Raw genomic sequence first — 23,273 nt, forward strand, 5'->3', positions numbered from 1 at the left:
TTCTTTATTTTTCACTCATTTTTCTCCATCAGGTGTTCATCTCTAAGTCAGGAACCTCAGCCAATGATTGGTGTTTATCTGGTATCATCTGAGAAAGTATTTTCCAATGAGACTCATGCCTGGCCAAGGACCAGTCAAGACAGGCATTATTAGAGGGCTCCTGGCTTAACCAGAGCAAAGCAATTCTTCTAAGTGGAAGTGAGAAAGGCCCACAGGGAGGAAGGACTGTGAGATGCTCAGTCAGGCCACCTATTGGTAAGTGAATGACTGAATCTCTGGGGAAAAAAAGGCCCACTGAATGTTCAGAGCCTCACTCTTCCAGAGGGACAGGAAGTGTCACTTGTGGGAAACATTCAGGTTCTTGTCTCTCAAAAGCGCCATGAAGTTTCATTGGTTTTGAAAATAAAAGGTCAGATTAAAAACTTAACTGGTACAAGTACCCTTCACTATAAAGGAGAAACAGACTGAGATTGAACTGAGGGATTTGTCATCAGTGACCCCAGAGGAAAGTGTGGCCTAACCCCACTGTGGGTGACAATTAGTATTCAGCAGGTTGGCCTACCAGATGAGTAACTCTCTGATGGGGAGCCCACATGGAAATGACCATAGGGTCACTGGCTATAAATGACTGGTTACTTCTGTCTGTGATTTTTCTCATGTGCCAGCTATGTGTATTTTTCCCACCGCTTGTGTGTTTATCTCATGCATATATTCTATTTATGGGCACACATAGCTGTGGATGGCCAGGAAGATGATTCTTGCTTTACCTGTAAAATTCTGATGAATAGAAATAATACTAGGATATTTTCATTACTCAGTCTGACATAGGAAAGTAATAGTATTCTCAGTCACAAAGACAGATAATTCTAGACTTCAGATCAAATTCAAAGCAAACTGGTTGCCCCTGGAGACAAACACACAAGGACAATTTCCCAGGTGTTTACTGCTGATTCAAGGTCGTAACTTTCTCAGCAATGGACTTTCTGCACGTACTCCCAACCTCAAGGCTGAGCCAGCTAACTGTTCACGGTTCTAGTCCTGAATTTCAGTGTCATTCTCCGTCTGGGACCCCTGACTGCAGAGCTACTTGCTTACTTTACTCACCATGCCTGGTCAGCGCGACCTCCCCAGCCTGAGGGAAACTGTGGGATCAGTTTGGCTCTGTTTCTTATTGTTTACTCAAGAAGTGCTGTGTGGCCCTGAAAATGTGATTCATACTTGACCAGGGGCTTTGCTGTAGGGGAAGTAGGAGAGAATGTGAGAGGGGTGTGTGTGTGTGTGTGCATGTTGCACGTGCTCGTGTGTGCACATACTAAAGGGGAGATGTAGCTGAGCATGCAGAAGGAGAAGTCTGAGAGACGCAGAGGGAAGTGCTATGTAGCTGTCTGTAAAGAGATGTAGCTCTGTGGACAGAGATTTTCAGAAAAGGATTTCTTCAGTTGAAGTAAGAGAGAAGGTTACCATCAGGAAGCGTGTGTTTCCTTATCTACCCTCAGATAGAAAAAGTCTAGCCCTCAAAGAAGAAATTTTCCTAAGTCCTCACTGCTCTGAAGACATGCTTTTCGTTACCCAGGATGCAGTCCTGGGAGCTGGACTCCCAAGCTGCAGTAGTGGAGTGTGAGCTTACAGTTTAAATGTCAGAATCTGCCACATAACCACTCTTTCAAACTGTGACAGACACCCTAAAAGCCAGTGACTTAGGTGACCTATTTTCAGTAGTCATTTAACAAGTAATTAGCAACTTGGAAGAGGAAATGTTTAAAAAGGTAATGGTGCACTAAAAGCATGTACTGTTGTTGGCGAAATATCATAAAAGATATCTTTAATGTGAACACTACATTATACAATGAAAAACGATGTACAAGGTGCCACTTCCACCCAGCTGCCCACGCCGACACAGAACATCTTCAGCCAGGCAGCCTTAGTCCACTGTCCTTGTGCTCAGCTCTCCAGCTCTGACATTCTGCTTAAGAATTATGGCTCAGCAAGCATGCCACCAAACCCTCTGCAGCCCCAAGACTGGCAAGCACACACAGTAAGATAGCAGATCAGCCTTCTCACCAATAAATATAAACTTAGCAATCCAATCCGCTTCACCTGAGCCAACTGTTTTCACATAGGGATGGTCTGCTTCTTGTGCAACTAGAGCAAATACACTGTTCTTCACAGTGGAACTCAGGGCGTTTTGTATACAAACACAGCGTGTTTGGGCCAGGGATAGACTTTCTTGTTAATGAGTTTATTTGCCTTCACAAAGGGTGGCTACAGCCATTCACAGCTGCAGCAGACTGCAGTTGGGTGTTCTGGTTGTGCTCTGAAACCCCATAGTCTCCCTAGTGACTGGCCCTAGGGCTGTGGCTCTCCAGTGACAGGGAGGCCCCTCAGTCTCCATTTTCATCACTGGCTTTCTCGGGGATGACTTCCAGGTTCCGGCGTGGCTTCTGCACCTCAGAGTTTTCAGTGCCTGGTTTGTTCAGTCCACAAGAAACAGCTGCATAATGGATTTGCTTCAGATTCTCCAACGTCTCATTCTTAGCATATTTCAAAAGATCCGCTTGTCCCTAGAACAAAACATGCAATTAGACAGTGTTAGACACGACCACTGCTGGGCGCACAGACATTCTGTGCAAACACAAGAAATTTCCAGCACCTTCTACTTAAAACATGGCCACCTCTCTAGGAGCAGACTGCTCTCTGAACTCCTTAGGTCAGCTCTTTCAGAGACTGCCGGACCAATCTTGATTATTCCTTTTAATGCTTGCTTTATTTATTTTTTTAAATATTTATTTATTTATTATGTATACAATATTCTGACTGCATGTGTGCCTGAAGGCCAGAAGAGGGCACCTTACCTCATTACAGATGGTTGTGAGCCACCATGTGGTTGCTGGGAATTGAACTCAGGACCCTTGGAAGAGCAGGCAATGCTCTTAACCACTGAGCCATCTCTCCAGCCCCATGCTTGTTTTAAAACCCTGAAATAAACTGTCCTATAGATGTTCCCTCCTGGAGGGGGGGCCCCGTTCCTGGGAAGCTGACAACACTTATGTCGCCATGGATGATCACCTTTCTCACTCTGTGAGATCAAAGACGGCAGAAAGAACTCAAGGGAAGAAGGCCATTTATTTATTTAGTTATTTTGTTTGTTTGTTTGTTTTTTGAGACAGGGCTTCTCTGTAATTTTGGAGCCTGTCCAGGAACTCTGTAGAGCAGGATGGCCTTAAACTCACAGAGATCCACCTGTCTCTGTCTCCCCAGTGCTGGGACTAAAGGCCCGGTAGAAGGCTTTATTTATTTAGACTCATAGTTTAAGGCTACTGTCCATCATCATGGGGAGGTCATGGAGATGCAGGAATATGGAACAGCTCCTCACATTGTGTCTGTAGCCAGGAAGCAGGGACTGGAGGTCAAGCCAGCCCTTCAGTGATCTTTCTCTAGCAAGGTTTCACCTCCAAAGGTCACACAGCGGTCAGAACAGTGCCACCAGCTAGGGTGTCCTACGGGGCATTTCACATTTAAACTATAACTACAAACACCATGCAAATGTTGGGGTGGTAGAGCTGCCTGCAAAGTCCACAGGAGACCCTGGTGACGCAGACTGTAGGAGTCTGTCATGCTCCGGGAAGTAACGCAGTAAGGCACTGGTTCACCCAACCACACATAGAGTCATCTCTGTGCTTCGTCACCAGCCTCCTGTCACCAGGGGTTAAAAGGGATTTCTACATGAAAAATCGCAGCACTAAGTCAGAGAAGCACACGCCCAGACACATCTGTGTGACAACCATATCAGAACCAGGTCGTGACATTTGCAGTGTGCTCCTTAGCTGTTTGTTACTTCATCTCAAGCAGTTAAGCCATGCACTATCCCAGGGCTACAAAGATCTCTCCTAAGCCCCTCTATCTCCCCTACCCCAGACAACCCTGCTGTGAAATCATCCTGCAGACTGGCCTTCAAAAGTGCTGAGTGAGCACAGGGCAGCCCTCACTGAGTCTGCAGGGGACGGGGAAGGGAAGGCCAGCTGCTCTGTGCTCTTAGCCCAGTTTAGCCCTGTATGAAGTCTGACCATCGGCCTGATACACAAGTAACCAACACATGTCAGGAAGAAAACAGGGAGAGACTGGCACAGTTAGTCTAAAATCCAGGCCGATGGGGGTCTGTGTAGTTTGCCTACCTCGTCACTTGGCTCTGGGGGCTGGGCTGCCGTGTGCACCTTACTATTTTGTCTTCATTCCCATAGCAGAAAGACCCCTCCACTGTAACACCAAAAGTGTCTGTGCACTGCTAAGACGCAGTCCCTGTGAGAAGGCAGAGCTGCCACAGTGCTCCCCGCTGCGACCAACAAGTCAGCATCTACTGCCCGCCACTGACAGCTTTTCCTATTTGTGGTTTTGCACTGAATAACGAACCCTTGTCTGGATAGGCCAAGGTTTACTTATCCATTATCCACTCACCTACCAAAGACATCTGGGCTACTTCCACATTCCGGCAATTATTTTTTTAAATCTACTATAAATGTCTTTGGGCATAATTTTCAAGTCATTTTAATAAACGCTGGAGTGTGATAGCTCTACCGTGTGGGTAAGACATGCACAGTTTCTTATAATACCATCACACAGTTTCCCCAGCACCACTCCGGATGAAGTCCTGCCGCTCTGCCTTCCGGCCAGCATTTGGTGCTGCCTAATAAGAATGTCTTGGCTACTCACTGTCTCAATTTTGAATTTATAATAACACAATTTTGAACACTGTTTCATTCATCTTCTGGATACTGTTTTTGGCCACATATCTTCAGGCTTTCTGAAAGCCAGACTGACCTGACCCCTAATGGCTGACCTGTGAGACTGCCACAAATTTGGAAATCACTCCTTTATCTGATGTCTGGCAAGGATTTTCTTATAATCTGTGTCTTCCTTTGACACTGTCTTTCACAGAGCAGCTTTAGTTATAACAAGATCAATGTCTACGGTGGCAAGTCTACAGCTATCACTGTCACATGCAATACTGCCACACTTGCCCGCTGTCTCTTTAGCATTAGTTCTGGGTTCCCCTTCAGACCCATAGTCCGTTTCTCGAGAAGGTGCACCATGTGCCCCGAGTCAGTTTCATATGTGACATTAGGTCGCTTCAGAATTAATTACTGAAAGAGTCTGCCTTGTTTATTGAGGGGCCTCTGCTCAGTCAATTGTGCTTCTTGAAGCTGTCTGCAGCTCTGCTAATGCCACGGTGTTTTAGTTACTATAAAATTTCAGCAGACCTCGAAGTCAGGTAGTTTCAATGGCCCCACCCCAACTTCAATAATATTACTATAGTTTTTTTTCCCCCTTAAATGTTGCATTTCTGGGCTCTTCTCAGTGTTGACATGCAGTTTAGAATAGGCTTGTTGGTATACGCAAAATAAGGGGCTGGGATTTTGGTTGGAATTGTAATGAATCTACAAGTCCAGTTGAAAAGCATCAAGAGCTTGCCAACACGGAGTCACATCTATGGATGCTGTGATGGCTAATTTAGGATGTGACTTGACTACATCTGGAAATCAACTCTTAACAGATCATTTGTAAAGGAAGACCCACAATAACTCTAGGCCACAGCTGCTAGTAGCAGCCCATAGAAAAGGACACGGAAGAAGGACTTCACTTTTGCTGCTTGCCCTCACACTCGTTCACATATCCTGTTGTGGAGGTGTTCCTTCACTGACAGGAGAGCTGTCTTCTTTGGCATTCTATCACAGACTGAAGGCAAGCATCTCTCCGGGAATCCTCCGGAACTCCTGAGCCAGATTGGGACTGCTGAGATTTCCAGCCATGTGGATCAAGCAATCACCAGGCTCTTGTCCCTGCCAAGGTCCACTGTTGGACTAGCCAGACTGATGCTGTAGCCAGCCTAATGAATCCTTTCTAGTTTATATATATATCCATCCTGTCTGTCCTGTTCCTCTAGAGAGCCCTGCAAATACAAAAATGAAATACCTCTGCACTGTTCAGTCCTTTTGGATTTTTGGCCAGCATTTTATAGTTTTCCTCATGTTAGTTTAATATAATTTTTCTAAATTGATACTTAAAGATTTTACTTATGTGGGTGCTAATGTGCTTTTTAATTCAATTCCCCTTCTTTGTTGGTGTAGAAGAAATGGTTTTTGTATAGTAACTGCATGCTGCAACTTTGAAAAAACACTGACTTTACAGTCTGTGACAGTCAGCTGTCAGCTAAGAACACTGACTTTACAGTCAGCTGTCGGCTTCACACATCTGAAACAAGAGGGAGCCACAACTGAGGAAATGTCCCCATCAGACTGGCCTATGGGCATGTGTGGGGCATTTTCTTGATTGCTAATTGATGTAGCAGGTCCTAAACCACGGTGAGTGCCTCCACCAGAAGAATGGTCTTAGGGTAAGTAGGAAAGCAAGCTGAGCAAGCCAGGGAGCAGTTTCGGTTCCTGCCTCCAGCTCCTGCCCGGGCTTCCCCCATGACGGGCTGTGACCTGTAACTTCAAATAGACCCTTCTTCCCCAAAGTTGCTTTTGGTCATAGTGTTTAGCCTACGACTTACTTTTCTACTGCTGTGATAAAACACCAAAAATAAAAGCAATTTAGGAAGGAAAGGAGTTATTTAAATTTTTTGTTTGTTTGTTTTGGTTTTTCAAGACAGGGTTTCTCTGTAGCTCTGGTGCCTGTCCTGGAACTAGCTCTTGTAGACCAGGCTGCCTTGAACTCATAGAGATTCACCTGTCTCTGCTTCCCAAGTGCTAAGATTAAAGGTGTGCACCACCACAGCCCGGCTTTACTTAATCTTACAGTTTATAGTTTATCATCCAGGGAACTTAGGGCAGGAACCCAGAAGCAGGAGTTGATGCAGAGGCCATGGAGGTGTGCTGCTTACTGACTTGTTCCCAATGGCTTGCCAAGCCTGTGTTCATACAGCATCCAGGACCACTTGCCCAAGAGTAAAGCGACCCACGATGAGGTGGGCTCCCCACATCAATCTCTAATCAAGAAAATGCACCAAAGTGTACAGGTCCAACTGGTGGGCATTTCTCAATTGAGGCTCCCTATTGTGAGATGACTCAGGTTTGTGTCTTGCTGAAATCAAAACTAACCAGTGCATCTCAGCAACATAAAACAGATCAGAAAACAGTTTAAGGAATTTTTACTTATTAATTCTTTCAGATATTGTACATAAACAATCATCTCACCATTGAACAAAAACAAGTCCTTTAATTCCTTCTCGTTATCTGCGCCCTTTATCTTACTGCATTGGCTAGAATTTCTGATTCAGTGCTGAAAGCTGGTGAAAGGTGTTGCTGAGATTCTTACACAAAGCATTTAGTATGTGAGCTGCGGGTGTCTGCAGATATCCTAGCGGTTGTTGATGCACCTCCCCCCCCACTCTACTGTGATGAACATTATGAGTGTGTGCTGGGACCCATGTAATTATCTGCATCCACTGCTATGACTGCACTCTCCTTCTTAGCCCAGTGTGCTGGTACACGAGTTAATCTGTGTGTTAATATGTTAACTAAATATCCAATGCACATCCCCAATATTCCAACTGCATATTTCAGTACATATGACACAAGGTTTTACATTCTCCCCTACACCGTTGAGAACATCAGGTTATACTTAGGGTTTTGTTGTTGGTTTGAGTATCAGGATGACAGCGGTCGTACAGAGTGAGTCTGGAAGAAAGTGCTTCTTAAGAAATTGGTCCATTCCCTGTATGTCACCAAGTTTGTGGGCACAGAGTGCTTTATAATCCTTCCCTTGATCCTCTGAATGCCCATAGGATATGAAGTTCTTTTATTTTATCCACTAGTAATTTTTGTCATATCTTTCCCCCCTCAGCCTAGCTAGAGGTTTATTGATTTTTTTATGTTTGTTTATTAAAACAGATTTTTGTCTTGTTAATTTTTTAAAACTTATTTACTGTTTTCAACTCTATTGATTACTCCTTGAATATTACTTTTGTTAATGAAAATTAGTTGGTATTCAGTGAAAATGCCTAGCTGTAATGCCCTCTAGGGCTTAACATGTTCCAAACTGAGCTCTGGACACCATGTTTCTCTGCACAAGCTTCCCTCATTAGAGCAACCCCATTCCTAAAGTCCCCTGATGCAATGACCCTCGCTATCACTTCAGCCACTGCACCTGCAAACAGCAACTTCTGCCTGGGCTTTCAGATCCAGTTCTTCAGCTTCGTGCCAGCCTCACTCGCACCGCGGTGCTCTAAGTTACGTCATCTTTCTCTGACCCCACTCTCAGCATGACCAGGTCATAACACATCTTCTCTTTCTTAGCTTAAAACCCTTTAGTGAGTTCTGCTTGGAGTGAGGATTAAAGTCCTTGTTTGTGTCTCCGAGTCCTGCCCCGCTGCTGGCATTTTATCCCCATATCTCCTGCCTCATTCACTTAGCCCTCACTATTCTAGGCTACTGAAGCCAGCAGGTCCCCTCCATGTGCAGACTGAACCGGCGCCTCCTTCAGGTCACGACACTGACATGTCCTTCCAGAACTGAACTGGCACTCCTGCCCACAGCTCTCCGGGCCCTTTCCTGAGGAGCTTTCCATACTCACAATCACCTGAGGAGCTTTCGGGCTGGGGCTTTGGGAGTGTTGTTTTGTTTCCTGGCCACTGCGGACCCCTGAGCCTAGGACATTAGCAGTTACTTGGTAAGGGGTCAGTGAGGACTGCTGAATGAATGCACAGCAAAGATATGCAGTTTCTTCTCTAGAACATTCAGTTCTGCCTTTCTCTGTGCTTGTACCTATGACAAAGGAGCACTTTACTTTTAGTGCACATGAGAATAAGAAGCCCAGGTCTTGTTTCTCTGTCAGCATACACAGACCTACCACATGATAAAAGGAGCTTACAAATAAAGACCCTGAAAAGCACAGAATTCTGTGTAATAACAGGGCTCTTGGCTGCTTTTGTTACCCAAATTTAGGTGGGTCATTATGGCATCTGAAACAGACTGATCAGATGTCAAACCACTATTCATGAGGCAGAAAAGGGGCTCAGAGGCAACACATCTATGTTTGGGGGCAGCCGCACCTGGCCCCGATGCTGTCCATGTGGCTTCTGAAATAAACTACCGCATTCAGCTCTCCACTGTGAAGACCAGAGTCTGACAGAGGCAGTACTTGCTGAGGTGGTGCTCACAGCCCCGTTCTGAAGCCTTTACAGAACAAGAAGTTCTAACAACACTACTGCCCACTGACCAGGGTGAGCAATTTTGAAGACTTCTGCAAGCTGCTTTATAGTGGTTTCAGGTGAGAAACTCACACCGCACTCAGTTTCAAAGTCTGTTTTGAATTTTGTAACTTACTCTATTTGATTTTTTATCTCAAAAGAACTCTAATAAACTTAGGTCAAAATGCTAAAGGTTTTACTTTGGCACACAAAATAACCTCTAAAAGATGCCACTATACGGATTCTACCAGACTTCAATGATGCGCTACACTCCTTAAACTCCTCAGAAACAGGGAAGCCCAGGTTCAACTCTAAGACCACCTATGAAGCAAGCAGCCCTCTAACACACAAACTACGGAAAGACACAATGGACAAATCTACAGAGCTGCCCCTGGGGAACACAGATGAAGAAATCTTCAATAAAACACTACAACATAAAGAACATCAGCCATGGTTTTATCATGGAAATGCAGGGTTAGTTAAAGGTGCACAAACCGATAAATATAATACATAATATAAATGAACTTAAAGACAAAAATCACATGATCATCTAAGAACTATCTAAAAAAAATGTTTGCTGTACCTAGCAATCAGGGAAATGAAAATCGAAACAACTTTGAGATTTCATTTCACCCCAGTCAGAGTGGCAAAGTGGACAAAAAAATTGCTGGTTCTCCACCCAAAAACATTCTGGAGAAGAGGAGCCCTCGCTCACTCTTTATGATGCTGGGAACTGGTGCAGCCGCTCTGGAAATCACTGTGGAGAATTCTCAGAAAGCTAAAACTAAAACCACCATGTAACCCATTTCTTTAGCCCTTGGTGTCTGGCACAAGGACCTGGCATTCCACTCCACAGACAGTTGCTTAGCCATGTTCACTGTCCCCCATTCGCAACAGATAGAAAATGGAAACCACCTAAATGTCCTTCAACAGATAACCAGGAAAACATGCTCCACACAGACTCTAGAGTACTATCCAGTTGTAAGGAAGAGAAATGTGAAATGTATAAGCACGTGCACAGACATAGAAATGATTATATTGAGTGATGTAACCATGACCTGCAAAGACAGACACCTCATGTTCTCTCCCATCTGTGTTTTTTAGCTCCAAATCTTCATATGTGATTATACAACACGGAATAAACACAGAAACCAGGACAGTACAGAGGGACCACAGGGGTCAGGAGTGGGGAACTGAGAAGGGGACTAGCAGGACACAGGTGATTGATAGGAAGGGGAAATGGAGAATAATGCAGAAGGAAAGAAGAGGGAGAGACAACCACGCCATGGTTGTTTGATGAAGCCTCAATGAATCCTATTATAGTCTCTAAAAGCACATGTATGTGTGTATATAGACATGTATGTATTATGTTATTTTGGGTAAATATAAAATAAGATGACTTCTTAAGGCCTTTCCAAACATTTTTGGCATTATTTGTACTTGTCCCTCTCCCTAGGGCTTCTAGCAAAGTGTACAAAAAGATACCCTGCTTTGACCTTCTTTTTTGTTGCTTTTTCCTAATTAATTAATCTTATGTTTATTAATTTATAAATATGCCTGCATGCCAGAAGGTGTCAGATTCTATTATAGACGGTTGTGAGCCACCATGTGGTTGTTGGGAATTGAACTCAGGACCTCTGGAAGAGCAGCTGGTGCTCTTAACCGCTGAGCCATCTCTCTAGCCCTCTGCTTTGACCGTCTTATCCACTAGAAACACAGAAGACTGTGGCAATCCTTATCAATACCATCAACGCCCCAGGAACAGTGCCAACTTAGGCTGAGGCCTAGACAGCACCAAAGCCCAGGAAGACAGACTTCAGTCCAGTTACAAACTCAGGCCTAGCCATGAGCTGCCCCCACCTGGTGACTACATCTGTATGCATCTCATTTTCCTACCACAGAACTGAGTTTTTTCTATCCTGCAGATCTGCACGCAAGAGGGCCATGCTTTTGTGTCCCTCAGAGATGATGCCACACAGTGAGTGCAGTTGCTATTCCATTTCTCACGAGAATCTTCTGCAAAGCAAACCAGACAATGGAGTCTGCAAAATCCAACATCTCATGACAGCACACACAGCCAAGTTAGCAGGAAGTGGTTACACATTTTATGCAGGCAGTCACGCCATGATGCCTGTACTAAGTATTTTATGGTCACTGCTTTAGGAGATGGGAGACTCATCTACAAAGTGAGTATGCTTCAATTTGCTACATCATAGGCATTTAGAACCTTACAAGCCAAAGGCCCAAGCCTCCTTCAAAAGCTCTGAACAAACAATGGAGACCAGTGGGTGGCAGATATCAGGGTACGTCGGGAGAACATAGAGATTGTTTAGAGCATCGGATCACAGTGTAGATCCTGTGAGATACAACAACAGGCACAATCAAAACGTGAAGTTAGACAACTTAAATGTGTACAACCAAATATAAATTTTATAAATAGTAGGCTGGGGATGTGGCTCAGGCTATGAACTGAAAAAAGGGTAGACAAAATAATGAGATATTATACTTCAGATTGTTCCAATCTATTTGAGACATAACACTGAGTGAATTCTAGTATACATATGGTCTTTAAGCATTAATGGACTGTTGACGTGGACTCCCTGAGGACTTCAGAAAGTGCACCACGCTGGCAGAGATGCTGATAATACAGAGGGGATGAATGCAATGGATATGGGAGACCTTGAAACCTGCCTTTCAACTCTGCAATAAACTTAAACATCACAAAAATAAAATAAATAAAAGACCTTTCAAAAACATGGGTACTATTTAATGTTTTCTTTACTCTTTTTTTAAAGAAAGGATTTATTTTTATGTGTATGGGTATATGGCCTACAGGTACATCTGTGTGCTATGTATGCACAGTGCCTGTGGAGACCAGAAGAGGGTGCCTGACCACCTGGAACTGAAATTGTAGATGTTTGTGAGTTGCTATGTGGGTACTGGGACTCAAAACCAGGCCTCCTGGAAGGGTGGTCAGTTCCGAACCATTGCTCCGGCCTTAGTATCTTTCTTTCAGCTACAATTGAAAGTAGCTCAGAAGGGCTCTGGATCATAATTACAGTGGTAAGTCTGAAACCACAAAGCTCAGTTATGTCAGACAAAAGAGCAAAGCCTTCTGGGAACACTAGCCACCAATTACTGAATGACTGCCTTGTGTCAGGTGCTGTAGTCAGTATTGTAAAGACTGCTCATGACAGTCTCATGTGTCTGCAAAGACACTCTTCTGCTCCTATCTGATAGCAAGGAAGCTGAATTTAGACAAATGAGAGACTTTGGCCAAGGCAGAATCTGAAGAGCAGATTACAGTGAAATACACCTCGCTTCCTATGTGTGTGTCTTGTGTTCCTTTCAGGTAAATGTGAGCCCCACCTAGAGAAAGCTGAACCTCATGCACTGAAGTGAGGAAGCAGAGCCCCCGCCGTCTCAGTGGACTCGGCGTGTTACCACTGCAGCACACGCAGGCTTCCGGTGACTTAAAACACTGGCGTGGAAACAGAGACTTCAGCTCTTGTTTGCTCAATGAGCAATGCATGACTCCCACGGTGGGACTGTGGGAGCATCCCTCAGCATCCTCTCCTGGGTCAGGCCCACTTTCCACTGAAGTCTCACTAAACCTCGCAATGGAAACAAGGTCACCCAACATCAAGTAATTCGCAGCCAGAGCAACAGGCACAGGCGTCTCTCCAGGCCTGAGAACTGTCCGAATGTGCCCGCATATCTCCATCCTGTGGGTCCCCCACATGGGCACTCGTGGCTCAGGGTGAATGTGCACTGCTAGTGAAAGGACGCTGCCCTCTGGCGGCTGCACTCAATCCTGCAGCAGCCCTGGGAGAGGCAGTGGAAGGCTTATCCATCTCTACAGTGCGGCATCCTGGCCATACAAGGACGGCGGGTTCATCTTGGCTTTTGAGTCTTGAAACTCTTACCATCACTCTGGGCTCTTATCTAATTTGTGGTTATCCTCCAACTTACCAAAGCTCTATAAAATTTCAAATAAAAAATCAATTTAATTTAAATCAAGAAAAAATGCCATTCTCTCGAGAACGCAATTTCCTATTTTCATCACCTAAGATGGAGGTTCCTAGGCAGCACTGCAGAGGAGGTAGTACAAGCTAGGCCTGGACAGGAGCAGGGAAGGAGCTGGGCAGGCCCAGGGACTGTCAGGAATGATGCTTTCCACCCAGCAGCAGCCTTGTCCCCAGGAAACATCAACACCAGACTCCAGCCACTGTTGGGCACCATGGTATCGACCACAGTGTTTTCTCTACTGGCTCTGACTCGTGCTCCTGCCTTGGATCTATCACAGGCAGGCGGGCTATGGCACAGTACAGGTATTCAGGTGACAGGTAGGAGGAGTTTCAGAAGCAGCCAGATAGCAGAAGTGAGGTACAACTCGAACCCAGAGAGCAGGAGATATTACGGACCAAGATCAAGGAGAAGGAATGGGGGAGAGAGCACTGAGGGAGGAGTGGGCCAGGACCACCTCCACACCTCTGCGGGTACCAGAAGCAGCACACACGGGACCCTTCCCTCACATGGGGAATGTGAGGGGTCTCTCCAGCACATTGTGTGACCACACAGTAGCTGAGGAACCACTGCACACTAGAATGGTCCCTGGGGATGCGCTATGTTTAAAACAGATCAGAAAGAGCAGCCTGCCCAACGATGAACACTACTGCTTGGTTTTCTGAGCCACTCTATATTTTCACACACTACTTAATCAGAAATTAGCTTCCAGTCAAGTATAGCTTCCCAGAAAAATTGGGAGCATATGATATCACTAATAATATAGTAACTTAAACATTTGAGAATTGTTGCCTAAAGGAAAATAGTCATCCATGGACCATCACATTAACTTTTTAAAAGACAGTCTTCAAGTTTCTAAGATAAGTACTGACCTAGGATAAACAACGAAGATCTAGATCATGTCTGTACAGACACCATCTGGTTAATTGACTTATTTTTGGCAAAAGTTGTATGTTCCTAGAGAGAATAAGTCTCTAATTGCTTTTGGAGTTTTGCTCCTATCCTTGTTTCTGAGGGCAAAGAGCGCAGGACATGGAACCAGCTGGGCATTTCATGTGATGACAGCTGGGTTTGAACCAGCTTCTTTAACCCACTGAACACTCACTATATATACACGAGTGCTCTGCATCTGCCCTTAAGTGAGATTCCAGGCATGTTCACTATTTTCAAGGCAGGTGAGCTCCCAACAAAACAATGTCTTCTAAGTGGCTCTGGCCAACACCACATGGATCAGGAAAAGCACTCAGCTGACCTTTGCTAATCACAGAATCGTGGGGGTGGGGGAGCCCATCTTAAGCCACTAGTTTTGTTACATAGCAGTAGGAACCTGGAACAGCCAGTGAAGGTAGCTATCTTTGGACCAGTGGATTGGTGCTGGGGAAGAGCCAATCCGAGGAGGCTGTCACTGTGGGATGCCTGGCTGGGCCAGCAAACACCATGGAGGCTCCCTTATCACAGAGCTCATAAGCGGCATCACGGAGGGCCAAGGAGAGGCCAGGCAGTAAAGCAATAGATGGACAAGCAGGAGCGAGGAGCAGGAAGAACGCAGAGTTGCACAGAGCGAAGCCGGCAGAGCACTGGCCCTGAGGGACACAGATGTTTCGGGCCACCAGGGCAGGAATACAGTGTTTTGTTACCAGAGTTCTCTCAGGTCTCTCTTGATCTCCCGTGTGTGTTAACACCTCTCATCCATTCTAGTCTCAGAGAAGTTTTGTTCCTGATAACCAGCTGCACCAGGGTTTTCCACCACGGAATTCTGTCACCACTCCTGTGGCATGGCCTCGCAGTTGGTTTTCCTGCTCCAAGCCCTGAGTGCTGTGATCACAGGCATGTAACAGCACACGACATCTAACAGGCTCATAAAGCTGATGACAGTTACACTGGAAACCATAAAAATACTATAAGAAAATACTAAAGAAAATTCTATCTTACACTCAACCAAACAAGGGAAGTCCAAATTTAATGATGGTCTTCTATGTTCTGTGTGTGGAGCTGAGAATGAAACAACTGGAGGGAAGGAGAGAAGGGGCTAATGACACTGGGCCAACTCAGAGACAGAAAACTGAGTGGAGTGGAGTTCAGGGCAGTCGCTGAGGTTGGGATCTGAGGCTGGGGGAGAGCTTGTGGGCTAGATAGTAAAGGCGACACCGTGATGGGTATGAGGAAGGAAAGGGCTGATGGTGTGGTTCAGTAACAGAGCTTGTCTAGCATCAACAAGGCACTGTGTTCTCTCCCCAGCACCCACTGCATATACCAGACAAGATTAATGGCAAATGCTATACTTCAGAACAGAGCAACAATGCTTAGAGATATAGCAATATTGCTTATAAATATCATGAAATTTAAATATTGTAGCAAAGAATCTGGCTGCCATCTGCCCATGTCCTGAGGCTAATTTAAAAATTAAAGGACTAATGTTTTTTTTGGCAGGAGAAATTTAAAGACATGTTGGGTCTATGGCATCGTTACTGCTGAAAATGCTTATGCAGGTCCTCTATGAAATAGTACAAGTAGGACAGAAAAAAATATAAAATATAGCAAGAAAAAAAAGAAGACTAGGCAGCTTAATATTACAGCCAAGGTTTGTGCTGGAAGAGAGGCCACAACTATCAAGGACAATAGGCCTTTAAGACTGGGCCCACTCTGAGCTGGAATAAAGGGAAGACCCACCCAGCTAAGTCTCCAACAATTCCAAGAGAGCCTCGTCATTTTTTGCACTTAGAAAGCAACTGAATAAAAGTGACTGTTAATGTGATTAAAGGCGCAGGGCCCATCCCAAGCTGGCAGCCAAACTTGGCAGTGTCATCCAAATGGCGCTGGGTTTAGAGGCGTACAGGATGCAAGAGCGAATCAGTGACGGGTCTTCTCCTCCAGTGTCAGAGCCTCTCAGGCTGCGCAGCACAGGCAGAGGACACCTTTGCAAAGGCCCTGAGAAGCCCTCGCATGCAGCTGGGAAAGGAAAGCTGGGGATGCAATGGAGATCACAAGGGGCTAGAGACGACAGAGCTGTGGGGTACCAAGGAGAGCTGCATACAGGGCATGGAATCAACCCGAGTGAATTCCGAGTGAACTCCAGAAAAGCTGGAGGGGAGGAGCCATCTAAACCCCTTAAAATTAAAATTCCTGAAAGTGGACATGAAGCCATAGGACTTGGCATTTTACCTGCTAGATCTTGCAGGTTATTCCCCGCCCCCCCTCGTGTCCCCATTCCTCCCTTTTGAAATGGTAATTTATATTCCGTGCCATTATATGTTGGATGCATATAATTTTATGTTTTATTTTACAGGGGTCATAGTAGAAATTATCTTTGAACCTCAGAGGAGACTTTAAAATGTCAAGACTGTGAAAGACTATGGAGACTTCGGAAGTTAGACTAAATCCATTTTATATTATGATATGGCCATGAGCCCATGGAAACTAGAGACTGGAATGTGATGGCTTAGATGAGATACACCCTCTATAGGCACAGGCACTTCCCTTCCTGCTGGAGGCACTTCGGGGAGGTTTAGAAGGCATTGCTATGCTGGAGGACATTTGTCACTGGGACTGGGTTTTGAAGTTTGACAGCCTTGTCCCACTTCCAGATTGCTCTGTTTCATATTTGTGGTTGAGGATTTGAGCTCCCAGGCTCCAGCTCTGGCCATACCTGCTTCTCCTGAGCATCCCTGCTTTAAGGGACTCATCCCTCTGGATGGTAAGAAAAATAAATTCTGTAAGTTGCCTTTGTTATAGTATTTTACCACAGCACAGAAAAGTAACAAATGCAGTACCTTTAAGATTGTAATATTCCAAGTGAAGCTCTCCACCGCCTTCTGTAATTTCCGTTCCTTCAGTCCCTCCTTGGTGCCTATGCTGTGCAAGTGTTCATGGAATTCCATGGCTGAGAGAAATAAAAACAAATGGAGGTTATTATTTCCCCATCCTATAGAAGGCAATGAACTGGGGACATGCATTTTCTAGGCATATCTACAACAATCCCAAGATGCACTGGAATTCCATCAATTTAAGACTGTAAGAGAGGAAAGATAGGAGATTCCACACATCGAGAGATGGAAAGTATTTCTGAGGCCAGTGAACGTTCCTTGCAGGTCTACAATTGTCATTTGCACCTGCTTCTTTTAGATAGGCTGCCCACAACCAGAAAAGGAGCTAAAACTGACACAGGTATTTAGGGTCATCTCTACTGAGGACCCAACACTGGCACAGGCGATGAACAGGATACAAAGACACACACTTCCTGTCAGGAAAGGTCAATGTCAGTTTTGTTTGATGGTAAGACTACTGAGCTGAACTTAGATCCATCACTTTTGTCCTTAGAGCGGTCTTACTGAGAATGTGCGTTACATCTTGTCATCTGTGTGGCTCTCTCACGGACAAAGCATAATCAGGTTCAGTTGTTGGCTCGCTGTTTGCTTGTGTCAGTCTGTATGTGCTTTTGTTTTACAAAAAAATTGCTTTCCAAAAATAAATTTACAAAATTTATTCAAAACTTAACGTAATTCCAAAGGCCCTCAAGGTATACTCGGGTAGGTCTTGCTCCCATCCGCTGTCCTCCACCTCTGTCCTCCTGCGCACTGCTAGTGTATGGGACGAATCTTCCTCTGTGCTGTCTCCGTGCCAACAGAAACGTGCAGTGCAGCTTCCTGCACGAGTGCAGAGCTCTGGCTCACGCCTTCACAGTCATGGCCCGAACTGTTGGTGAGCCAGTGTGGAGCTGGCCAGTGCCCACTGACAGACGCTAAGGAAGTTCATGTCTGCTACTTACTGCATTCACAAGAATATATAATTACTGTAAAGCTGGTAAGACACTATCTGGGTCTCAATCATAGGAAACAAGCACTGTAACAATGAGATGTATCACCAGCCCTACTTTGAGTTTTATTATTTACTTATTTTTAAAGTGTTATCCATTTTCTTTACACTTATATATTTGTGTACTTGTGTGATCTGAGCGTGTGTGTGCATGTGTGTGTGTGTGTGTGTGTGTGTGTGTGTTTACATATGCAAGTATCACATGAAAGGACAATTTGCTCAAGTAGGTTCTCTCCTTTCACTATGTAGGTCCTGAGACCAAACTCAGGTTGGCAGGCTTGGTGGCAAATTCCTTTCACCACTGAACCACTGGGCCTTCAAGTTTAATTCAGTCCTCCTACCTCAGCCTCCAGAATAGTGGGACTGCAGGTGTCTGCTGTTATACCTGCCTTTTTGTGCTGTTCCATTTGCTTTCACTGTTGGTTGAGTGTTCCATCTTCTAATACCCTTCCTACGTGACACCACTTCAAAAAAGCTCTATACAGTGACTGACAACTTTATTTCTTAGTGTTTTTAAACATTAATCAGAAACTGATACATGGGGCTGCATTGAGGGCAAGACCCCGCCAGCTAAGCTTAGAGGCAGCTGTGCGGGTGCACACCTTTAGTCCCAGCACTAAGAAGGCAGGGGCTGGCAGATCTTTGAGTCTGATCTACAGATCAAGTTCCAGGACAGCCAAGTTTAGGCAGTGATGAAAACCAAAAGCTGGTGAGCATGTAATTGAAAAGGGGGGCCATGTTCCAGTCCCCAAAAGCAGCAGAACTTGGCAGCTTTAGCCATGTGGTTCTGGATTTTGAGCTAAAGAGAGAAGAAATGGGCCATGGAGTCTCCCTTTGTGTCTATGGAAAGCCTTTGAAGACAGTCATGTGTCAGGGGTATCCCTGAGTGGTGGCCCAGAGATGTCATTGTGTTAAGTTGTGAAGGTGAAGCCTGGATTACCTTGGAGATCCCAAGATGTTGGAGATGCCAGAGTCCCTGCCAAGGAGAGCTGCTAACAGGGAGTGGAAACAGCCCAAAAGAAAGAAGTGTGTTGCAGTCAACAAAGCTGAACAGAACTGGAGATCTGAAGAGCGTTCAAACATCAGACATGGAGTTGCAGAGTCTGGAGTTTGCCAGGCTGATTTTCAGTCTTGCTTTGGTCCAGTGTTTCCTTGCTGTCCCTTCCTTACATTTTGGAATGGTAATGTATGTCCTGTGCCATTATATGTTGGAAGTATTGATCTGCTTTTTTATTTTTATTTTACAGTTAAGAGAATGTATACATTTCAGAAGAGACATTAAACTTTATACTTTTAAATAAGTTCAAGACTGTTATAGACTGTGGGGACATTTGAAGTTGGACTGAATGCATTTTTGCATTATGCTATGGCTATAAGATTTTGGAGGCCAGAGAGTGGAAACAGTGGTTTGAAGGAAAATGGCCCCCAAAGGGAGTGGTACTATTAGGAGGTGTAGCCTTGTTGGAGTAGGTGTGATCTTGGTGAAGAAAGTGTGTCACTGTGGGGTGGACTTTGAGGTTTCCTGTGCTCAAGCTTCTCTTAATGTCACAGACCACTTCTTGTTGCCTTTTGATCAAAATGTCTATCTGCCTGCATGCTGCCGTGCTCCCTGTCCCGATGATAATGAACTAAAACCTCTGAACTGTAAGTCATCACCTCAAGTGTTTTCCTTTATGACAGTTGCTGTGGTCATGGCGTCTCTTCTAAGTAAAAGAAACCCTAAGACACCATGCAAGCATAAAGACCCAAGTGTGATCTCCAGAACTTGTGCAAAAGCCAGGTGTGAAGGCACATGTACTTTTGAGAAATTGTGCACAAAAATTCTGTGATGATGTGTGTTTGTGATCTTGTACCTGAGGAGTGGAGACAGGGATCCCTGGGACTAGCTGGCAAGTTAGACTTGTCTAATTGATGAGCTCCAGACCAGTAAGTCACACTGTCTCAAAAACTAGTGAATGGTGGCTAAAAGAACTGGGGGTGATGTCTACCCTCCATACACACGCATTCATATATGTACATGTTCACATGAACATATGTGTGCGCGCACACACACACACACACACACACACACCTTGGCAATAACTTACCAGAAATTACTCTAGCAAGTCACAGGGTTTATTTTTTGTTGTTGTTTTTTTTTTAATTTAAGATTGTTGTTCCACAGTAGACATAAAGGACTTGCTTAGGTTAGACATTAAGTAACCTCCTATTTCCAAATATTTACAGCAAAGAACTAATTCAATGAAAAACACCCTATCTTATTAAGAAACTTAAAAATAGGGTCCTTCTCCTTTTATAAAACGGTTATAATTCTGTTTAAAGAATAGGGCAAACTCTACAGTGGCTGGTAACAATCAGATAAACAAAAACGTTAAACTAAGTCATACAGCCTGTCCCAGATCTGTTTTTAAAGCCCCCATTGGTAAATCAGAGGGAAGTAAAGGGCATAGGGAGGAAGAAGTGGTGGGCAGTGGTGGGCAGGAGTCTGTAGCTGATGGATAGCCAGGGAAGTGGGTGTGGTCACTAAGAAACTTTACAGAACATGTGGCTGTAGGTGGGAGGAGGGGGAGCTTTCACAGCTTGTCAGAGGAGGATGGGGACAGACCTCACTGAAGAGTACAAGGACTAGGGAGGCAATCTCAAACCTCATCACCCCAGTGCACCTAACATGCAGACTTTCTACCTCTGGAAGATTATGGTTTAGGAGTTTGGGATGGGTAGAGCCATAGGCATTTTTAGCAAGTGCTGTGAAGGGCTCTAAGCAAGAAGGCAGTGCAAAGTATTTCTTGGAGAAGAGCTGGAGCAGGAGAGTAAGAAGCTGGGACAGACTCGAGAGCATGCGCAGCAGGTACACACTGGAGCCAGGCTCAGAGTGACAACACTTGAAGATCTAGGATTACAAGACTGTAAACTTGGTCTAAACTTCAAGAGAAGGGTGGATAGGAAGTAGGTGGGGAGGGGCAGGCAAGAATCTACATTTTTCTTTCTACTCACTGTTTACCTCACAAAAACATGAATTTTTAAATTATCTTCAACAATGTTTTCACTTATTAAGATTCTAACATGAAACTTAAAGAGGAACAGTTACCTTAAGAAGAAAATGGGAACATTTGCCATGTGATTATTTTAGAGCACTTTCCTGTTTCTGTAGATCAGTAGTCAATTATCTCTAATATTAAAACAAAAAATCTCACCATTTTGCATAATGAGAGTAATTCTTGATTGTTGAAATGAAAACATTAGAAGGTCAGCAAATAACATTTATTAATTACATATTACCAGTAAGCATGATTACATGTTATACTAGACTCTACCAAAACTCATTACTTAGACATACCAACTACTCTGTAAAGATGGTCAAATTTGAAGGTGCATGCCCAGCAGAGTGAGAACAGAAACCTGTAGTTAGGCAGTCAGCATAACTATTCATAATTTTGCTAAGGAACCCAATATTTTAGGTATCATATAGCCAAGATGGCAATAGCATTAAAATGGTGACACAAGAATATATAACAATGAATTTGTTTGAAACCAGAGCCAAAATATGTGTATGTGTAATATCAACTAAGATTTTTGTACTAGGAAGCATACCATATGGAAGAAAGTCCATGTGGCACAATGTAAAACTTAAGATAAATTGTAATAGTAGGTTATTTAAAATTATTTTATTCTTATAAAACAAACTAAAAGTAATCAGACAAATTTACATTTATGAAAACCTAAGTGCTTTAGGTTTGGTTTTTCTTGCTGTGAAGAGACACCATGACCGTGGCAACGCTAATAAAATAAAAACATTTCCTTGGTATGGCTTATATTTTCAGAGACTTAGTCCATTATCATCATGGTTGGTATGGCGGCATACAGATAGACATTGTGCTGTAGAAGAAGCCAAGTGTCCTACATCTTGACTTGTAGGCAACAGGAAGTGAACAGTCTCAAGTCTCACTAGGAGTGGCTTGAACTTTTATGAGACCTCAAAGTCCACCCTCACAGTGACACACTTCCCCCAACAAGGCCACATCTCCTAGTACCACTTCCGGGTGTGTGTGGGGGGAGCAATTTCTTTTAAACTATCACACTAAGAAAGAATATCATGCTTTTACTTAAGAAATCATACAAAACAAGAGAACTGGTCAACCCCTCCCACATGAAGCTCTGGGAAATAAGGCTATGTGCTAAATGCCTCTCACCAGCAGACACAAGCCACTCTGAGCCTGGGACACAGGCAGGGAGTAGGCAGCACAGCTCAGTGATGAGTGCGGCAGGCTGGCCCCAGGCCTCTCAGTTTACATCTCTCGTTCAGAAACAACACTGCTATGCTGGGGGCTTCTCTTGGGTCCTCTTCCTATTAGCTACGCTAGGAACCCAAGAGGCATGAAAGTCCCCTCTATGCTCACAGGACTACTGCACCTGTCCCTGTGGTCTGGATTGCAGATGTTTAGTGACAGCCCTTCAACTCTGGCACACAGCGGTAGCACCCACACAGGTTTTTAATAAGGCCTGTTTAGTAGGACAGGAAGATGAAGAACTACCCAAAGTAGCTTCTTCTGGAATAAGAAGACCAGAAACAGCTGGTGACACTCCATCAGCAGACTCCTCTGGACTGTTACCAGTGGGGAAAGATGCACATCCAAAAAAAAAAAAAAAAAAAGACTGTTTTGGGTGCCTGCCCCCTCATTTGCAGCATTAGGAACTGAAACACAGGAATTTCCAGCCTAAAGACTCAAGTATTTTTCTTAAGATTAGAGATAAGAAAACATAGGTAGTTTGAAAATAACTGGAATTTTGTTTAACCTGCGAAAATTACTTCTGTGATACTCATCTGCAAAATCTGTATTGAGAAGTTCTAAATTGTGTACGAAGCAGTCTTGACGTTCTAAAGAGCATACTGTGGAGAGTAACAGAGTCTGCTGTGGCCCTGTGTGGAGGCAGGGGTAAGATCCTGCTGTGGAGGAATCTTCACGTTCAGAAACAGAAACCAGGTCAGCAATAATGGGAGAAAGGAACATAGCTCTTTTTCTCTCAGGAACAAGGTCTATCTCCTGTGTCTGCTCAGTTTCCAAACACTCTTTCAGAACACATCTGTCACAATTTTGTACATAATAGAGCCACACATAACTTGTCACATTATCTTGGAGTTGGTTGTTGACAAAATAATTACATTTTTCCTATTAGACACTGCCCCAAACACTAGTTTCGTTTAAACTACATTACACACGCGACTGAAAGCACAAAGTAGTCCATGTTTTCT

At 44.3% G+C, this 23,273-nt stretch overlaps 1 protein-coding gene across 1 annotated transcript in view; it reads right to left on the bottom strand.

Annotated features, from left to right (window-relative positions):
- Window positions 1-1,791: 1,791 nt before the first annotated feature.
- Plcl2 (phospholipase C like 2) overlaps window positions 1,792-23,273 on the bottom strand; it is a 170,271-nt gene continuing 148,789 nt past the window's right edge. The window contains exons 5-6 of the mRNA XM_038344040.1: window positions 16,981-17,090; window positions 1,792-2,561 (exon numbers count right to left, since the gene is read on the bottom strand). Coding sequence (XP_038199968.1) covers window positions 2,382-2,561; window positions 16,981-17,090 — 290 coding nt within the window. The 3' untranslated portion in view covers window positions 1,792-2,381. The remainder of the gene's footprint in view (window positions 2,562-16,980; window positions 17,091-23,273) is intronic.

This window comes from Arvicola amphibius, chromosome 9 (assembly GCF_903992535.2).
Source record: "Arvicola amphibius chromosome 9, mArvAmp1.2, whole genome shotgun sequence".
Classification (NCBI taxonomy): Eukaryota; Metazoa; Chordata; class Mammalia; order Rodentia; family Cricetidae; genus Arvicola; species Arvicola amphibius.